Below are 17,480 nucleotides of genomic sequence, written 5' to 3' on the forward strand. Positions count from 1 at the left end.
TGTAGCCCATCTGCCTCAAAGTTCCACGTACTGTGCGTTCAGAGATGCTCTGAACGCACAGTACAGGTGTACCTAATAAAGTGTCCAACTGCTCGTTAACACTTAATTTCTAAGCAGCCAATCACATGGCGGCAACTCAGTGCATTTAGGCATGTAGACATGGTCAAGACAATCTCCTGCAGTTCAAAGCGAGCATCAGTATGGGGAAGAAAGGTGATTTGAGTGACTTTGAACGTGGCATGATTGTTGGTGCCAGAAGGGCTGGTCTGAGTATTTCAGAAACTGCTGATCTACTGGGATTTTCACGCACAACCATCTCTAGGGTTTACAGAGAATGGTCCGAAAAAGAAAAAGCATCCAGTGAGCGGCAGTTCTGTGGGCGGAAATGCCTTGTTGATGCCAGAGGTCAGAGGAGAATGGCCAGACTGGTTGGAGCTGATAGAAGGGCAACAGTGACTCAAATAACCACCCGTTACAACCAAGGTGGGCAGAAGAGCATCTCTGAACGCACAGTACGTGGAACTTTGAGGCAGATGGGCTACAGCAGCAGAAGACCACACCGGGTGCCACTCCTTTCAGCTAAGAACAGGAAACTGAGGCTACAATTTGCACAAGCTCATCGAAATTGGACAATAGAAGATTGGAAAAACGTTGCCTGGTCTGATGAGTCTCGATTTCTGCTGCGACATTTGGATGTAGGGTCAGAATTTGGCGTCTACAACATGAAAGCATGGATCCATCCTGCCTTGTATCAACGGTTCAGGCTGGTGGTGGTGGTGTCATGGTGTGGGGAATATTTTCTTGGCACTCTTTGGGCCCCTTGGTACCAATTGAGCATCGTTGCAACGCCACAGCCTACCTGAGTATTGTTGCTGACCATGTCCATCCCTTTATGACCACAATGTACCCAACTTCTGATGGCTACTTTCAGCAGGATAATGCGCCATGTCATAAAGCTGGAATCATCTCAGACTGGTTTCTTGAACATGACAATGAGTTCACTGTACTCAAATGGCCTCCACAGTCACCAGATCTCAATCCAATAGAGCATCTTTGGGATGTGGTGGAACGAGAGATTCGCATCATGGATGTGCAGCCGACAAATCTGCGGCAACTGTGTGATGCCATCATGTCAATATGGACCAAACTCCCTGAGGAATGCTTCCAGCACCTTGTTGAATCTATGCCATGAAGAATTGAGGCAGTTCTGAAGGCAAAAGGGGGTCCAACCCGTTACTAGCATGGGGTACCTAATAAAGTGGCCAGTGAGTGTATATATATATATATATATATATATATATATATATATATATATATATGAGTTTCTTGCCTGTGTCGAAAAAGTTCAGGCTCAGGATTTTTTTTTTCTTTAATCCCTGCATAGATATGAAATGGTCTGGATGAATAGTGGATTCTGATTGGCTGTAGGTCGTCCGTTAATCAGGGTTATAGGACACCTAAAAAAAAAAAGTTCAGGTGAAATAGTCCGATAGTTTTTGGCAGCTCAAATTTTAGCTTGAAACGGGGAGATTGTTTACGCTGGTTACCTAGGTACGGTGGCTGAGAAGTGCAAAACACATTTAAAATTAAAAAACACATTAACAAATAAAAAACAAAATAACATTTGAAGAAACAAAATTATATTTTATAAAACAAATGTATTTTTGAAAAAAAAGTTAAAATTTTAGCAAACAAATTTACATTTTAGGAAACAAATTCGGAATTTTAAGCAGGAGGACTACAGATTGAGCTGTTTGTACTACAAGTCAGGGTAATGGTGACGTCACATCCGGCCACTGGGACATTCCCTTTCCGTGTAGCCGTCTTTTGTTCATTTGTTTTTGGCTATGTAACTGTGTTTTGCCGCTTGCAGTTTTGTCTTTGCACTTGTACAAGTGTTTCAGAACGGTCAATTTTTTTTTAGATGTATATTTGTTTCACTATAATGTATTTTATTTTCTCTAAAATTAAACTTTCTCTCACCTAAAATCTAACTTATTTAAAATTGTGAATTTGTTTCCTAAAATGTAAATTTGTTTTTAAAAATTGTAACTTTTTTTTCAAAAATACATTTGTTTCATAAAATATAATTTTGTTTCTTCAAATGTTATTTTGTTTTTTATTTGTTAATGTGTTTTTGAATTCTAAATGTGTTTTGCACTTCTCAGCCACCGTACCTAGGCAACACATCACATCTCAAGATGCCAAATTTCCTAAAAAGTAGCCAATCACAGGCGGGTTGCTTTTTCCGATGGGTAACTTCTTCAAAGGAGCAAAAGTTGACATGAGAAAGCAGAAACCGGTGCACAGGAGGAGGAAGCAGGCTGGGAAATCAAACCACACCGAGGAGAGAAGGAACGACCTCCATGTTTTATCTATGTTAAACACGCGTTTGAGGAAGAGTTAATGAGCGTCTGTGTGACATAAAGCTGCTCAGAGGATTTATTGCATGTGTGGAATTTTGGCATAATCCTGACGCCATAGATTTTAGATTATTTCATCTTTATTTATTCATATAATCTTACTGATATCCACAATCTATTTTTTTTTACGAGAGATCAGTTTGATTCAATAACGTTTTACAAACACATTAACAATACGAGTAAAATAGATCATAAATGTTCTGACCTCTCCAGATCTTTTCTGGTCCATTTACTTTAGAGCCACATTCCTCCTCCATACGCTGATCTGATGGTTACTTTCAAAGTGCCTTGCCCAGAGGCACGCTGGCAGGTGGCGTGGGAGAAAGCAGTCACCAAACCCACAGCTTTCCCAATCCGCAGCGCTCACGTTGGTTTCTTCCCAGTAGCTGGTTCTGATGGAGCGCTTCTCTCAGACCTTCTTCTCCTGGTTTTCTTTCTCCTAAAGGAAAAGCTCAGATCCGGAACGTGGAATTCTTCCGCTCCGGCCAGGAAGGCTGGACCGACTCTTACGACCCCCGCTACTCCGTGGCGTTCCTGAACCTGGGAGAGGTACGGCGGCGCTCACATTAACGCATTAAGACATCCCAAAACAAGGGGTGGAAATAGAAAATGTGGGGCCCTAGGTAAAGACAGGCAGGGGGGGGCCTCTGAATAGAGAAAACAAATATTTCTATAGCTCCAATTCCCATCATGTCATCTCAGGTCACTTTATAGATCCAGATCAACCAGATCATCCAGTCAGATTGATTCAAAGTTTTCTATCTAAGGAAAACCAGCTGATTGCATCGACTCATTGACTCTTCAGCAATCCCTCACACTAAGCATGCTTGTAGCGACAGTGGAGAGGAAAAACTCCCTTTGAACAGGAAGAAACCTCCAGCAGAACCAGGCTCAGTGTGAGCGGCCATCTGCTGAGGCCCACTGGGGTTCAAGGAGACAGAAGCAGACATAGAAAAAGAAGCATAGATATTTTTCAGGCTGATTGATCTTTGGTGACCTTTTGAAGTTTTCCTTAATATTATTTAAATATAGGAATGAACACGTCTGCTGTACAAACATTTGAAAACATTTTTAGATTGATTTAAAGAAGCTCAGATGTTCCTGATCTCTAGCTTTGGACTTCGGCTGCTTCTTTCTTGCAGCTCCGCTGTTGAAAAGCTGCAGATTCTGATCCGACTCGGTTTATAATTTAAAGGTTTCCGGGAACGACTCATACATCCAGGGATGTGCCTTCCATGACGGCTTTTCTCCTGCCATCGGAGTCTTTGGGACCTCAGGCCTGAATGTCGACGACAACGTCATCCATCACACCGTGGGAGAAGGTAACCCAGCGGATCACACCCTCACTGACAGCGCGGGTAAACGCTCCTGCTCCTCCAGACTTCCCTGAGGGTTGCTGGTTTTTTTCCGTGTCTGCAGGCATCCGTATCTGGGGCGACAGGATCACGCTGAGGAGGAACCTGGTGATGATGTCACTGTGGCCTGGGTCGTATCAAGACAGAGAGGAACCCTTCAACTTCGATTGGAACGCAGCCATCGAGGTTCTTCCTCTCCTACAAACCATTCGCTGCTGGGATTTCCCAAAGAATTCCCAGCATTCCCAACCTGTTTGCTTTCCTTAGGTGAACCAGGGGACCAACGTGGTGCTGCAGCATAATATCGTGGCGGGTTACGAGAGGGTGGCGTACCGCATCGACGGAGAACCCTGCCCAGGTAAATAAAATGACATCCTGAACCGGAACGTTTTCCTCTGGGAGCAGAACGAACCGTCTCCTCTGCTCCGGCAGGTTTCCCGAAACCTAACGAGGCCTGGATCCAGAACGAGGCGCACGGCGGGCTGTACGGAGTTTACCTCAACAAGGATGGACTGCCCGGATGCAGCTTCATCCGAGGATTCTTCATCTGGAAAACCTTCGATTTCGCCATCTACTTCCAGGTCTAGGAAAACTCCACCTTATGATCGTGATAAAAGGAATTCTGCTCTTTGGTCTTTGGTTCTGTTTACAGTTAGTCTGTTAGAGACTCAGCCACCAGTGAGGGTCAGTTAGCCAACAGTGAGGGCCAGTTAGCCACCAGTGAGGGCCAGTTAGCCACCAGTGAGGGCCAGTTAGCCACCAGTGAGGGCCAGTTAGCCACCAGTGAGGGAGTTAGCCACCAGTGAGGGCCAGTTATCCACCAGTGAGGGCCAGTTATCCACCAGTGAGGGCCAGTTATCCACCAGTGAGGGCCAGTTAGCCACCAGTGAGGGCCAGTTATCCACCAGTGAGGGCCAGTTAGCCACCAGTGAGGGCCGGTTAGCCACCAGTGAGGGTCAGTTATCCAGCAGTGAGGGCCAGTTAGCCACCAGTGAGGGCCGGTTAGCCACCAGTGAGGGTCAGTTATCCAGCAGTGAGGGTCAGTTAGCCACCAGTGAAGGCCGGTTAGCCACCAGTGAGGGCCAGTTATCCACCAGTGAGGGCCAGTTAGCCACCAGTGAGGGCCGGTTAGCCACCAGTGAGGGTCAGTTATCCAGCAGTGAGGGTCAGTTAGCCACCAGTGAGGGTCAGTTAGCCACCAGTGAGGGTCAGTTAGCCACCAGTGAAGGCCAGTTAGCCACCAGTGAGGGTCAGTTATCCACCAGTGAGGGCCAGTTAGCCACCAGTGAGGGTCAGTTATCCACCAGTGAGGGTCAGTTAGCCACCAGTGAGGGTCAGTTATCCACCAGTGAGGGTCAGTTAGCCACCAGTGAAGGCCGGTTAGCCACCAGTGATGGTCAGTTAGCCACCAGTGAGGGTCAGTTAGCCACCAGTGAAGGCCAGTTAGCCACCAGTGATGGTCAGTTATCCACCAGTGAGGGTCAGTTAGCCACCAGTGAGGGTCAGTTATCCACCAGTGAGGGTCAGTTAGCCACCAGTGAAGGCCGGTTAGCCACCAGTGAGGGTCAGTTAGCCACCAGTGAGGGTCAGTTAGCCACCAGTGAAGGCCAGTTAGCCACCAGTGATGGTCAGTTATCCACCAGTGAGGGCCAGTTAGCCACCAGTGAGGGTCAGTTAGCCACCAGTGAGGGTCAGTTAGCCACCACTGAAGGTCAGTTAGCCACCAGTGAGGGTCAGTTAGCCACCAGTGAGGGTCAGTTATCCACCAGTGAGGGCCAGTTAGCCACCAGTGAGGGTCGGTTAGCCACCAGTGAGGGTCAGTTAGCCACCAGTGAAGGCCAGTTAGCCACCAGTGAGGGTCAGTTATCCACCAGTGAGGGCCAGTTAGCCACCAGTGAGGGTCAGTTATCCACCAGTGAGGGTCAGTTATCCACCAGTGAGGGCCAGTTAGCCACCAGTGAAGGCAGGTTAGCCACCAGTGAGGGCCAGTTAGCCACCAGTGAGGGTCAGTTAGCCACCAGTGAGGGCCAGTTAGCCCCCAGTGAGGGTCAGTTAGCCCCCAGTGAGGGTCAGTTAGCCACCAGTGAGGGCCAGTTAGCCACCAGTGAGGGTCAGTTAGCCCCCAGTGAGGGTCAGTTAACCACCAGTGAGGGCCAGTTAGCCACCAGTGAGGGTCAGTTAGCCACCAGTGAGGGTCAGTTAGCCACCAGTGAAGGCCGGTTAGCCCCCAGTGAGGGTCAGTTAGCCACCAGTGAGGGCCAGTTATCCACCAGTGAGGGTCAGTCAGCCACCAGTGAAGGCCGGTTAGCCCCCAGTGAGGGTCAGTTAGCCACCAGTGAGGGCCAGTTATCCACCAGTGAGGGTCAGTTAGCCACCAGTGAGGGCCAGTTAGCCACCAGTGAGGGCCAGTTATCCTGATGTTTCGACCTGGGAAACCGGATGTTTGACATTTTATTTAATTCGTTGAATCATTCGTTTCGCTCATCAGAAACGCTCACTTATATAAACCACAATGATTCTTTATTTTGTCCTGACTCATTCATTTGCTCATTTCTTCATGTTAATTGTTCCTTTTTAGCAGTTTTTAAAGAAAAAAGTTAAAAAAAGAAAGCTTGGTGAACCGATGAACTGACCCTCTTCTCCTCCTCAGGTCACCATGGACGTGGTCATTTCCAACGTGACGCTGGTAGATAACGGGATGGGCATCATGCCCCTCATCTACGGTCCTCCTTCTCTCTCACATGCATACGCAGATAAAACTGTGGACGTTCAGGTGAGCCGGTCCAGGATGTCTGAGTGATGCCTGCAGCTGCTCAGCCTGGATGCTTTTACATTCATTCCCACTTTTGTCTTTTCCCAGAATTCCCTGATTGTTGGCAGCAGCCCATACTTCAACTGTTCTGAAACGCTGAGCTCCGACGACTTCAACGTCGCCTCCTCATCTTCACACCGAGCTCCCAGGCCTCCTCAAGGTGATGCTTTGCTTCCTGTTTCCAAGGACTTTATCACCGCCGAACGTATTTGGTTTACCCTTTTTTATCAACAGGTCAGAGTTCAGAGTCATACTGATGAATCTTTGTGTGGAGGTTTCTGAGGGGTGCTAACGCCGTGCAAATGAATGATTTCACAGCAGGTTCAAACGGTGGTGCAAACATAGGAGAAAGAAAATGTTGCAACTTTGGAAAACTAAGACACAGATATAAAAGTACAGATGAATGACCGAGACGTAGGAGGAGTTACTTTGCTTTAGGCGCCGCTGTCAGGTATCAACAGCCTATAAACGCGGCCTTACATAAACATATCGCCAGAATGATTGACATTAGGGGGACCACTTATTGAGATGATCCACCCGGAAATAAAAGATCATCATCTTTACCTTTAAATAGTTTTTAATCTGAATAAAAATGTTTAAATCTAACCGAATGATAATTATAAAATTTGTTTTGGTCTTTTAAGGGATGGTGACATGTAAGAGATTATTGGAATCTAAGGCGTCTCCTATTCATTCTCATCAATAAAATCAATCAATTCTTTATTGTCAAATACAAGTTACATTGTAATCGAGATTTCCGTTTCAGGACAAATCATTCATCACATCCGTACTGACAGGGAGAACTATTTAGTGAGGCAATAGGTGCCGCTGAATGCTGCCTTTGGCGTGTTCTTACGTCGGCCAAGGGCGCCACCGTGAGGCGATTCCCTATAGCGCTGCCTTTATCTCTGTGGAAGGATAGGAGCCACATTGGGGATTGAGAGGGGGAAAAAATGCATATTTTACACTTTATCTTTGACAGGAAACAGTTTTAGATATCAAAAAAACACGTCAGCACAAAAAAAGCACATGTAACACGAGACAAACATTTCAGCAGAAGGAAAATATCGGAGGCTGGAGCCACATGAAGGTCAATCTGACATTTGAAGGAGGGAGCAGTTCTTCTGGGCCCTTCCGCCATAACATCCAGGGGGGGTTTTGATAAGGGGGGGGAGGCCGAATCCAGGATAGCACTTATTGTTTTGAGAGCAGGCTGCACAGGAATATTCCATCAGCCTTGAATCTTTTCTTTCTGGCTCTACGTGGCGAAATCCAATATTCCAAATTTATTGGGCTTTTCTGCCTTGAAGTAAACGTGCACATCCAGCATATTATCCCATCTCACCTATGAGTTCAACCAGTGCAGCCAGCCTGCGTTCAATCGCACCCAGCATACGGCTCAGCTCACGGTCCTTGTTGGTGCATCAACCACTGCCGACAGCCTGATCAATGCCCAAATTGCCGCAGACATCCTTTGTAATTGTAGATACAGGTATGCTCAGGTATCCAAACAGGACAAATCCGAGTATCATAACTCCGAAAATCCACACATCTTCGATATCCTCCACTGACAGCATTGCAAAACGCACCATTCTCCAAGCCTTCCAGGAGTCCATGGTGTATCCCACGAAGTATGTCCCAGCAGGACCCCTTTTACCTGTGTTCAAGTTGAGAACATTTGATCAATTGCATTGAGAGACCAGCTGACCAGATCCATTGATTGAGTTTGGCTGATTGGAGAGCTCAGAAAAGGACAAGACACAGCAAAGCAGGGACAGCAGGGAGAGCAGGGCGTTGCAGAGCAGCAGGAAAATGCGACCGCCTCCTTCAAGAGTCAGAACAGAACAGATTTCTGACAGCAGCAGCCTGAACTGTGGTCTGACCCAAGATGGCCGCCCTGTAGGCACATCGACCTCGCTGCCCGCTGCTTCTAATGAGGTGTGAACATATTCATGTCTATGGTGCAGAGGAGTCATCACCTAGCAGTGATTAGCCAATTAGAAACAGAGATGGAGAAGAAACAGGACTGGAAACAAATGTTCCTGGAATAGGAACTTCCAGATTTACTACCATCTGCTGTGTTCAGGAGGCCGATCTGGAATCTGCTGGCCGAACCTCCAGTCGGGTCACAACATGGCGCCCGGTAAACCCCACCACCTCAACATGAACTACAACGCCATCAAAGGCCTCATGAGGGTCACAGGTGGGTTCTGGGATTTCTTCTTCTGCTTGTTTCCATGACTCTCTACTCATTCCTGGTTCTTCTGCTTCAGGCACGACGCTGGTTGGCTTCCGTGATGTCTGCTCTGGGCAGAAGAACGTCATGTTCATCACCAACCCCCTGAACGAGGACCTGCAGCACCCGGTGCACGTTTCAGCCATGAGGATGGTGGACAGCACCGAGGACGCCAAGGTGTTTATTCACAGGCCGGATGTGGGGTGAGTTCCACTCGGACAGAACCTGGAACCGAACCGTCTTGTTTTCTGTCTGATTGAGCATTTAATGTTCCTGCTCCACAGCAAAGCGAATCCAGCCGACTGCGTGGACATGGACTGTGATGCCAAGAAGAAGACCCTGTTGAGGGACTTGGACGGGTCCTTCCTGGGAGCTCCCGGAACCGTGGTGCCCCAGTCCGAGTACGAGTGGGGAGGAGATCCCAGGAGGGGATTGGGCGACTATCGCATCCCCAAAGTCATGCTGACGTTCCCGAACGGCAGCCGGATCCCTGTGGAGCAGGTCGCTCCTCACAAAGGTAAGGAGGGCGGGAAGCGAGAACTTCAAGCTTCCGGATCCTTTATTCCGCCTCAGTCAGACCTGATAGTTCAGGTTCTATCAGAAGCTGAGGTTTCTACCTGCTGCATTCAGGTGTGATCAGGAAGAACTGCACCTACATGAGCTCCTGGCAGAGCTACGAGTGCTTCGGCCTCAACTACAGGATGGTCGTGATCGAGAGTCTGGACTTGGACACAGAGACCCGTCGTCTGTCTCCTGTGGCTGTCTTTGGAGATGGCTTTGTGGATCTGATTAACGGTAAGGTTCTGGCAGTTTCTCCCTGGCCAGGTGAGGTGGAACACCTTTTTCACGTCCAGGATTTGCTGCACAGGGCCTCAGGATCACGGCTGGTGCGCCGGGTACACCTGCCAGGAGCGAGTGTCTCTGTTCCACAGCATCATGGCCACTGGACACGCCTTCGAGGTCTACTTCACCAGCGTCAGCCCACAGAAGCTCCGCCTCATGATGCTGAACTCCGACCCCACTGAGGTCTGTGCAGCTCTAAGCGTTCAGTCATTTGGGTCGTCTTTGTTCCCGATCCGATGGCTGCTTGTTTGACTCTTGCAGAGCGTCCTGGTCTCCGTGTTCTACTCCAACCCTCAGCAGCTGGACGTCTACGTGGAAAACAGGCTCGTTCCTCCGACCAACGCTGTGTGGAACGACGACAGAACCGACTACGTCCTGAAAGAGCCGACATTCAGAGGTAAAAATGCAATAAATGTAATGATGTCAGAATGTTGGACCCAGAATTCAAGGCGAGACAGGCAGTGCGAGAGTTTAAAGCGTTTATTAAACAAACAGGCGCGCAGGGCTGCTCGTCTGCTGCGGGGTGGATCTCCGCAGGGATAGGAGAATACAGGTCAGTGACTGGATGTAGAGCTGAATATGACTTGAAGATAGCCACTGACCTGATTCAAAGTTCAGTCCGTTCACGGAGAACATAGTAGAATCCAGGAGGGAGGTTTGACCGCAGTTGTGGCGGGCAACGCCCCCAGAGTTCCTAGAGAGTGAGCGGAGCGGGCGCCAGCCGACGCCGAGCAGCAACCGAGTCCAGAAGGGAAATCCAAGGCTGTTCCAGGTTCAGAAGCCAGTAGAATCCAGGATCAGAACAGCCAAACAGAGCAGACAGGGGCAAGGAGAAACTCAAGATCCTCAGGGCAGAAACTGGTCAAAAGCAGAAAAACAGACAGACTAAAGGATGCTAGGAAACGTCTCACCAAAACTCACGAATAACCTGGCGCTGATGGGAGGCAAACAAACAACCTAAATAGTAGAGGAACCAGGTGGAAATGATCGGCGATAATCAGCCTCAGAACTAATTAGACAGGAGAGCAAGGAGCAAAGGAAAAAAAACAAACCATCAGCGCCGAGATCACGACAATAAAAAAGTAAAGAAAAATAAAAAAAAACTTTTTAAAAGACGTCAAAAAATCATCAATGTTGGCGTTTAATATGAAGTTAAAACCCAGAAAAAACATTTGACCAAAGTTCTAACGTTCCTCAGAAAGAAACCAAGAACCGCCTGTTTAAAGCTCTGCCAACAGAACAAAGTCTCTCCCAGCTCTGAAAAACAGAGAGCTAGCTCTAACCTGACCCCGCCAGATGGATTTGCTCCGCATATCCATCTGGAAACCTTCCGTTGAAGTAATTTTGGGAAGGGGTGAAAATACAGGTTAGCTGATTGGCCTATGTTGGTGATAGACGGGCCAAATAAACCAATCAGATCAACGAAGCATAAGACGTACTAACAGAGCGACGACGAAGAGGAGCCAATTGATAGATCAAACTCTTGCCGAAACCAGTCGGGAGAAGAGCAAAAACATCTTTTCCTCTGAGAAAAGCCTCCAGAGCAGTGTTTTGCTCTTCTTTCAGTGAAGAAATACTCTGTAATTCCGATCAAACTCGCTCGATAGCCACGCTAACGCTAGTTTCATCGGCTGAAGCCGCCATGTTCTTTAGACTGAACTGTTGCGCTTCTCGTTGCGTCACACCTCAACCCGCCTCAAAGCCAACGCTGATTGGACGTTCGTTTGGTGAACGGCTCCACATTTTCTTTAATCGAGTCTCCAGACTGATCTGCGAGTGAAACCTGGAAAGCTTGCGAGATCAGGATGGTCTCAAGAGGCTAAGCTAGCTCACAGTTAGCGTCCTGTATACTTAAACGAGTCTGACAGCAAACCCTGTCTATTAATGATAGATCTACATCTCTGTTCATTGGAAATCAGAAGTTTCACATATTTTGTTTATATTTTTTATTCAGGGATGTTCCAGTTTTGTCATATCTGATAAATACGTTTAATGTGTCAGAAAACATATTTTTCTTTATTGATTCAGTATTTATGGAGCGTATTGCATTCAGCAAAGAATCAGATAGCTTATCTCTTAATTATGAAATCTCTTCTCATAACCAGGAGATAAGGTCTCAGCTGCTGCTAAACGATAATGTCGAGTCGGTAGCATCTGTAGCGTTAGCGTGTCTAATGACCGATGAAGTTTCACCTGACTGACAACAAAGCTGAAAGGTTTCCAGGGGAAAATTAGGGCGTACCAAAGCTAGACGTTCCAAAAACAGGTCACACAATTTACGCCCGTCCGCATTGCTAGCTAAAAACCAGACCTCCAACAAGAACAGAACAGGTGAGTTAGTTTGATGCATCCCTGCAGGATGATGATGTACTTTGTACCTTTGTCAGCATTGGGCTCCAGTTGAATCTCAGTCAGCATGAAGGAGGCTGATTCAGTGACCAACAGTAAAAGCTGGATCCTACTTCATGTTATCTGTTCAAGCCGTACGATTGAAAAACGCTCCATGTTCCAGCAGCTGTGTTCATGGAAGTGAAATCCTTCGATAGATTTTCCTTACCTGGCTGCATCCTTTTCCGTCGTTTTCTCAGGAAAATGTTTTTATTTTTCCTTCCCCAGATGAGTTTGTGCCTCTGATGAACGCCTCCATGGGATCCAACTACTTCGACCAGGACTACAAGCTGCTGAAGGTCCTGGTGAGAGGCTCCACGCCGGTGGAGATCAGGACGTCTCCGCTTATCGTCGTGGCCTTCAACATGCCCGCCCTCACCGAGGACGAGTTCTTCGGTCAAAACCTGATCCAGAACCTGGCCACGTTCCTCAAAGTTCCCCCCAGCATGATCCGCATCACCAAGATCATCAGGGAGGATGGCGGCGTGCGGCGCAGGAAGAGGTCCACGGGCTTAACGGTGGAGGTGCAGATCAAAAAGCCCCCACTTCAGCAGACCGGCAACACCAGCACCGGTTGGTACTGGAACCAGCTCGCCGTCTGGATGCTCTCAGAGAAACGTAGATGAACTGATCCTCTTTCTTTCAGATGAGGAAGACTTTGCGCTGCTGAGGAGCATCGCAGATGATCTGGGTCAGGCGGCGGTTTCTGGGAACCTCAGTCAGTCCATCGGCTACAACGTCTCCTCCATCGGCATCATCCCGCCTCCTCCTTCATCTTCAGACCCCACCTGGAGCCAGGTGAGCTGTTTGTAGACGCCGAGGCTCGTTGCTGAACTTGAAGAGCAACTTAAATCCTCCACATTTCACCTGCAGGTGGCAGCAAAGGAAGCGTCCAGAGAAGAACCGAAGGCGAGCTACATTTCGAGCGTGTCGCGCCTGCTGCTGGTGGAGGACCCGATAGCCGGAGAGTTCGTGGGGCCGCTGCTCCAGCAGCCGCGTCTCATGGCCGTGGACGAGCAGGTGAGGGTTCAGCTTCAACAGAAGCGTAGTCGTGACATCACCACACATCTGGACCTGATTTAACCTCCTGTTATTAATCAGTCTCTAGATAATAATAAATGATTTACAAAGGTCTGCTTATTGTCCTGCAGCAGCGTGTCGCAGATATTTTTGATTCATGCTCAATATTGAAGCGTGGTCTGTGCTAAGTTATTCCACGTCACAACGCCAGAGGGCCAATCAGGAGCTAGCTGTGGGTCTAGATACGGCCGAGGCGGTGAGGAAGTGGGGCCAGTTTGTGCAACAACGGAGGGACATGAGGGCCAAAAAGAGCGGGGATCCAGGTGGAAAAAGGGTCCCAGCGTTCTCGCGCTACGATTTGGGAGAGGTGCAGCAGAGTGTCAGTGGAAGGGGGGCGGGGCATATCTGCGTTCACTGCAACACACGCAGACGATCTGATTTCTGAGCATAAACCGGGCTTAAACCTTTATTTAGCAGCGCAATCATTATTAAACTGTTCAGTTATTGTAGAGAAACCTCCTGCCAGTCTCTATGCTGAAATATTTAAGGTAGGGGGGGCAGAGAGCAGTAGCCTCCTCACTCCAGACAAGCGTGAAATGTAGATAGAGGCTCCCTAAAGCCGTGAACAGAAACAGTTGTTGTGAAATGTTTATCTGGGCAGTGAAAGATATATGAACCTAATGTCCTCGATGAACTGAAGTTGTTTTCCTCCAAATGTGTGAGAAAGTTCTTTATGCAGGGGGTGGGATGGTCCCCATGGAGAGTGTGTGCGGGGCTTACTCCAGTCAGAGCCTTTTTCTCCGTCTAAAGACCTAAAATACATTTTTCTCTTGCAAAAGTCCCAGTTTCTCCACTTCAGGAAATGATCCTAACAGAAGGTGAAGAGATAAGAGCTTGAATCTGATGGATTAACAGCAGGTTTTAACGTAGCTGCTTGGTGCAGCTGCACCCAAACATCTGGTTAGAAGTTAGTGTCAGCATGGAGGAGCGGAGGACCTGATGAAGTCCTGCGGCAGCGTTTCCTGCTCGCTAACCGGGCCTGTGCTGCTGTTTCAGGGTAACTGTGTGTCTGTGGGCGTGACCACGCTCACCGTGAGCACCAGCCTGAAGAACGGCAGCGGAGATCCGGTGGGCGGACTGGAAGGAAACACCACCATCCTGTTCAGCGGCTGTTGGGCCAACTTCAGCGACCTCTCCATCCTTAACAGCGGTGAGTCTTCTCAGCCTGATGCTACGTTCACAGCTAACGCCATCAAAGAAGCTTCTGCTGCTTCATCTCTGATCCACATTAAGGTCAAAGGTCCAGTAAAGTGAGTCCAGATGCTTCTGCTGCTCCTGTGTTCGATGCCAGAGAGCAGCTTTGCTATATTAGCTGTGATCAGCGGGTAGAAAGTAGTTAGAATCTATGTTGAAGTGAGAAAGTCCTCCTGAAAACATGGTCTGTGCAGTCAGTTCATCCAGATTACCATCCTGCCTTCAAAGATTATTTCTCTGTGGGAGCCGCTCAGACCCCCACATACCGGCGCTGCGCTGTCACTGGGAATCCCCAGCAGCAGCTGCCTCAGGCCCGCTCGCCTCTCCAGGGTTTTCCCCTCCTGTTGGTGGCGGCTGGAAGTAGATGTTAGCGTTTTTCAGGTCTGTGCTACAAACTGCAGGCAGCAGGATAATAAAAGCCAACATATTCTGCCGGCAGGTTTCTACATTTGAAGTTAATTTAGGCGTTAATAAACTGTTTCAGAGGAGTGATCATAGCGCTCTGCATCAGCAGTGCTGCGTCTGACTCCCTGCCAGCTCCCAGATCAGCTTCTCTCATTGGTTGATGCGGCGCGTCCAGCAGCAAAATTTCAATTTTTCCAACTCCAGCAGCAGCTGCTTGTGAAGCTCATGAGGCGCTGCTCTAGACGCAGGGGGGGTTTAGGACATTTGGGGCCCTAGGCAAAGACAGGCAGGGGCCCCTCTGAATGGAGAAGACAACACATAAAACAGCCCCATTCTCCAGATAGAGAAATGTTAATAGAATAGACATCCATGATCTGTTCTAGGTTGTGTCCTTCTCTTCTTGTCCCTTTTCTTCTTGTTTTCCTCTCTATGTTTTGTACTCAGCTGACTTTTCATGCTGTCTCTAAAGGAATGAAAGATTTTTTCCAAGCACTAAGCTCACTTAGCTGATTGCTCCTTCCTGTGTTTCCAAAAAGGCCAAAGTAAATAACCCAGTCCTTCTTTTCACTGTAGACAAGCCATGATCTGCTTATCTGTTCTCCATTTTTCATTTGGATGAAATAATAGCTGCATGAATCATGACAGCAGACAAGATAGAGGAGAGCAGGAGGCGGGGCTACCAATCTACTTGCTCTGGAGAGCAGAGTTCGCTGCTTTTAGATGTTGTCTCCAAAGTCTCCAGTAGCAGAAAAAAGTCTCTAGATTTGGCGCTAGGAGCTTTTTAGAAATCAAAGTGCTAGAGGGGTCTGAAAAGTGGCTAAATATAGCGACTAAAGCGCTAAGTTGGCAACACTGCTCTTTGCATGGTTTGTTTTCAAATGGTTTGCTGCTGTCTGTTTGGACCTTTCTGAACATGTGCAGCAAATGGACTGATCCAATATGGTGGACACTGAAGGGGGGGGTGAGACACACTTAATATTATCAACGTTCTGATGGCATTTTAGACAAAGGATTTTTATCAGAAACATAATTAATGTGCAGAAATAAGGAATAGTTGTATTAACCACACATGGAAACAGAGTTTTATGAGGCCCCCAGGAACTTGGGGCCCTAGTATTGCCTAATGGTAAATCCCTGCTGCAGTCTGAGCCTCTAACGACTCGTCTCTTCTCTGCAGGGGAGAACCTGACGATGGTCTTCACTCTGAAGGACTGGGGCGCCCAGTCCAGATCTTTCTCTGTGAAGAATGTCCCCACCACGGAGAGCCCGCCCACCACTGGCGACGACAGCGTGTTCAGTTCCAGCACGGCCTTGTCTGCAGGCAGCCTGTGTCTGATCAGCGTCATCTATGAGGCGGCCTGCTGCTCCACCAGCATCCCGCTCTGTTAGCCGGTGCTCTACTCCGGTTCTTCTGGGTTTGATTGGATGGTGGAGGTTATCTAAAGATGAGGGAGGGGGGTTCTGATCCAGTCTGTGGTCAGTAAGGCTCCAGGGATCTTGGTCACCAGTTTTTTAAGCTTTCTACGGTTCTATTAATGTTTTTCTTCAGATTTCGGCTCCTATTACCTGATTTTTACAGCATTTTGTAAAATATTTGCCAATTTAAAATGAAGGAATGAAATAATTCTGAGATTAAACTGACCTCAAAGAAAATGAAGTTTTAAACTTTGGCACTTTAACTGATGGTTTCACATTAAATATACTTTAAAAGGATTCTGCTTCTGTTGGCGTCTCTCTGTTGATGGTACAGAAAGCTGGAGTCCAGTTTTTTTTCATCTTTGTTCTTCATCTTCCTCTGAGGATGCTGCAGCACTACCAGTAGTTTAAATAGCCCTATAGGCTCATTGGTCTTTAGTCCAAAAATTACTTTCACAGCAGCCCCTGTTCAAAATGACTTCCAGCTGCTCTGATCGTCCCCATCAGGCCTGAAGGTCTGTTTATCCGACAGTTGGGAATTACGAAGAATTACATGAATTCCAAAGCAGGCAGCTTCTCTATAGAAAATGAACCACGGGTGTAAATGCAGCCTTCCAGGCGGAGAAAGGGGAACATTTTCACAGTCTTCAAGGATCCAAAGACTCGACAGACATGGATTATTATTGTCTATCAGAAGATCCCTGCAGAGTTTGATGCTCAGATGTTCATTTTACTGACGACAGCTTTCAAAATGTTGGACAGTTCAAAGCAGGATTTGCTAAACTTGTTTTCCTGAAACGAGGAGCTGTTCCCACCGTGAGGCCGTCACAACTGCAGCTGGAAGGATGAATCTGTCGCTAAGCTGTTGATAGCAATGCTAGCAGATCTATGGTGACCAGATTTGGGTTTCTGACAGAAAAAAGAAAAGGGTCGGGTTTAGTCGCTCCGTCCCCCGCTGGCTCCCTGCCCCCGTCCTTCGGGGTTCCTGGACCGGCCCTGGAGCTGACGGCTCGGTTCTGCTGCGCCGTAGTCGACCAAAATCTCGGACAATATTAATGTCCCATGGGACATTTTTTAGGTATAAAAAGTAGGACATGTCCAGGAAAAGGAGGACGTCTGGTCCCCCTACCATATCAACAACTTCAATGTTTCAGTGAGTGAGTGCTTGTTGCTATGATGCGTCTTTGCTCAGCAGCTTGGCTCGTTGTAAACCAACCAATCAGAGCACAGCTCATCTAAATATTCATGATCAAACCATAAAAGGAAGAAACCTGTGGTTTCATTCTAGGGCTTTTAACCAGGCGGCATTAGGGCTCATAGAACAGCTA

The 17,480-nt window shown here is 47.9% G+C and overlaps 1 protein-coding gene across 3 annotated transcripts in view; it reads left to right on the forward strand.

Moving 5' to 3' along the window:
• Positions 1–16,449, forward strand: part of pkhd1l1.1 (PKHD1 like 1, tandem duplicate 1) — a 76,070-nt gene extending 59,621 nt beyond the window's left edge. For all 3 annotated transcript variants that reach the window (XM_038275481.1, XM_038275483.1, XM_038275482.1), the window contains exons 60-77: positions 2,869–2,972; positions 3,619–3,745; positions 3,843–3,964; positions 4,046–4,136; positions 4,211–4,359; positions 6,429–6,551; positions 6,639–6,750; positions 8,677–8,793; positions 8,864–9,029; positions 9,111–9,343; positions 9,457–9,621; positions 9,695–9,852; positions 9,931–10,066; positions 12,286–12,630; positions 12,704–12,855; positions 12,931–13,077; positions 14,134–14,287; positions 15,914–16,449. In XM_038275481.1, coding sequence (XP_038131409.1) covers positions 2,869–2,972; positions 3,619–3,745; positions 3,843–3,964; positions 4,046–4,136; positions 4,211–4,359; positions 6,429–6,551; positions 6,639–6,750; positions 8,677–8,793; positions 8,864–9,029; positions 9,111–9,343; positions 9,457–9,621; positions 9,695–9,852; positions 9,931–10,066; positions 12,286–12,630; positions 12,704–12,855; positions 12,931–13,077; positions 14,134–14,287; positions 15,914–16,125 — 2,813 coding nt within the window. In that variant the 3' untranslated portion in view covers positions 16,126–16,449. The remainder of the gene's footprint in view (positions 1–2,868; positions 2,973–3,618; positions 3,746–3,842; positions 3,965–4,045; positions 4,137–4,210; positions 4,360–6,428; positions 6,552–6,638; positions 6,751–8,676; positions 8,794–8,863; positions 9,030–9,110; positions 9,344–9,456; positions 9,622–9,694; positions 9,853–9,930; positions 10,067–12,285; positions 12,631–12,703; positions 12,856–12,930; positions 13,078–14,133; positions 14,288–15,913) is intronic.
• Positions 16,450–17,480: the final 1,031 nt, after the last annotated feature.

This window comes from Cyprinodon tularosa, unplaced genomic scaffold, assembly GCF_016077235.1.
Source record: "Cyprinodon tularosa strain WSP-4 unplaced genomic scaffold, ASM1607723v1 ctg960, whole genome shotgun sequence".
Classification (NCBI taxonomy): Eukaryota; Metazoa; Chordata; class Actinopteri; order Cyprinodontiformes; family Cyprinodontidae; genus Cyprinodon; species Cyprinodon tularosa.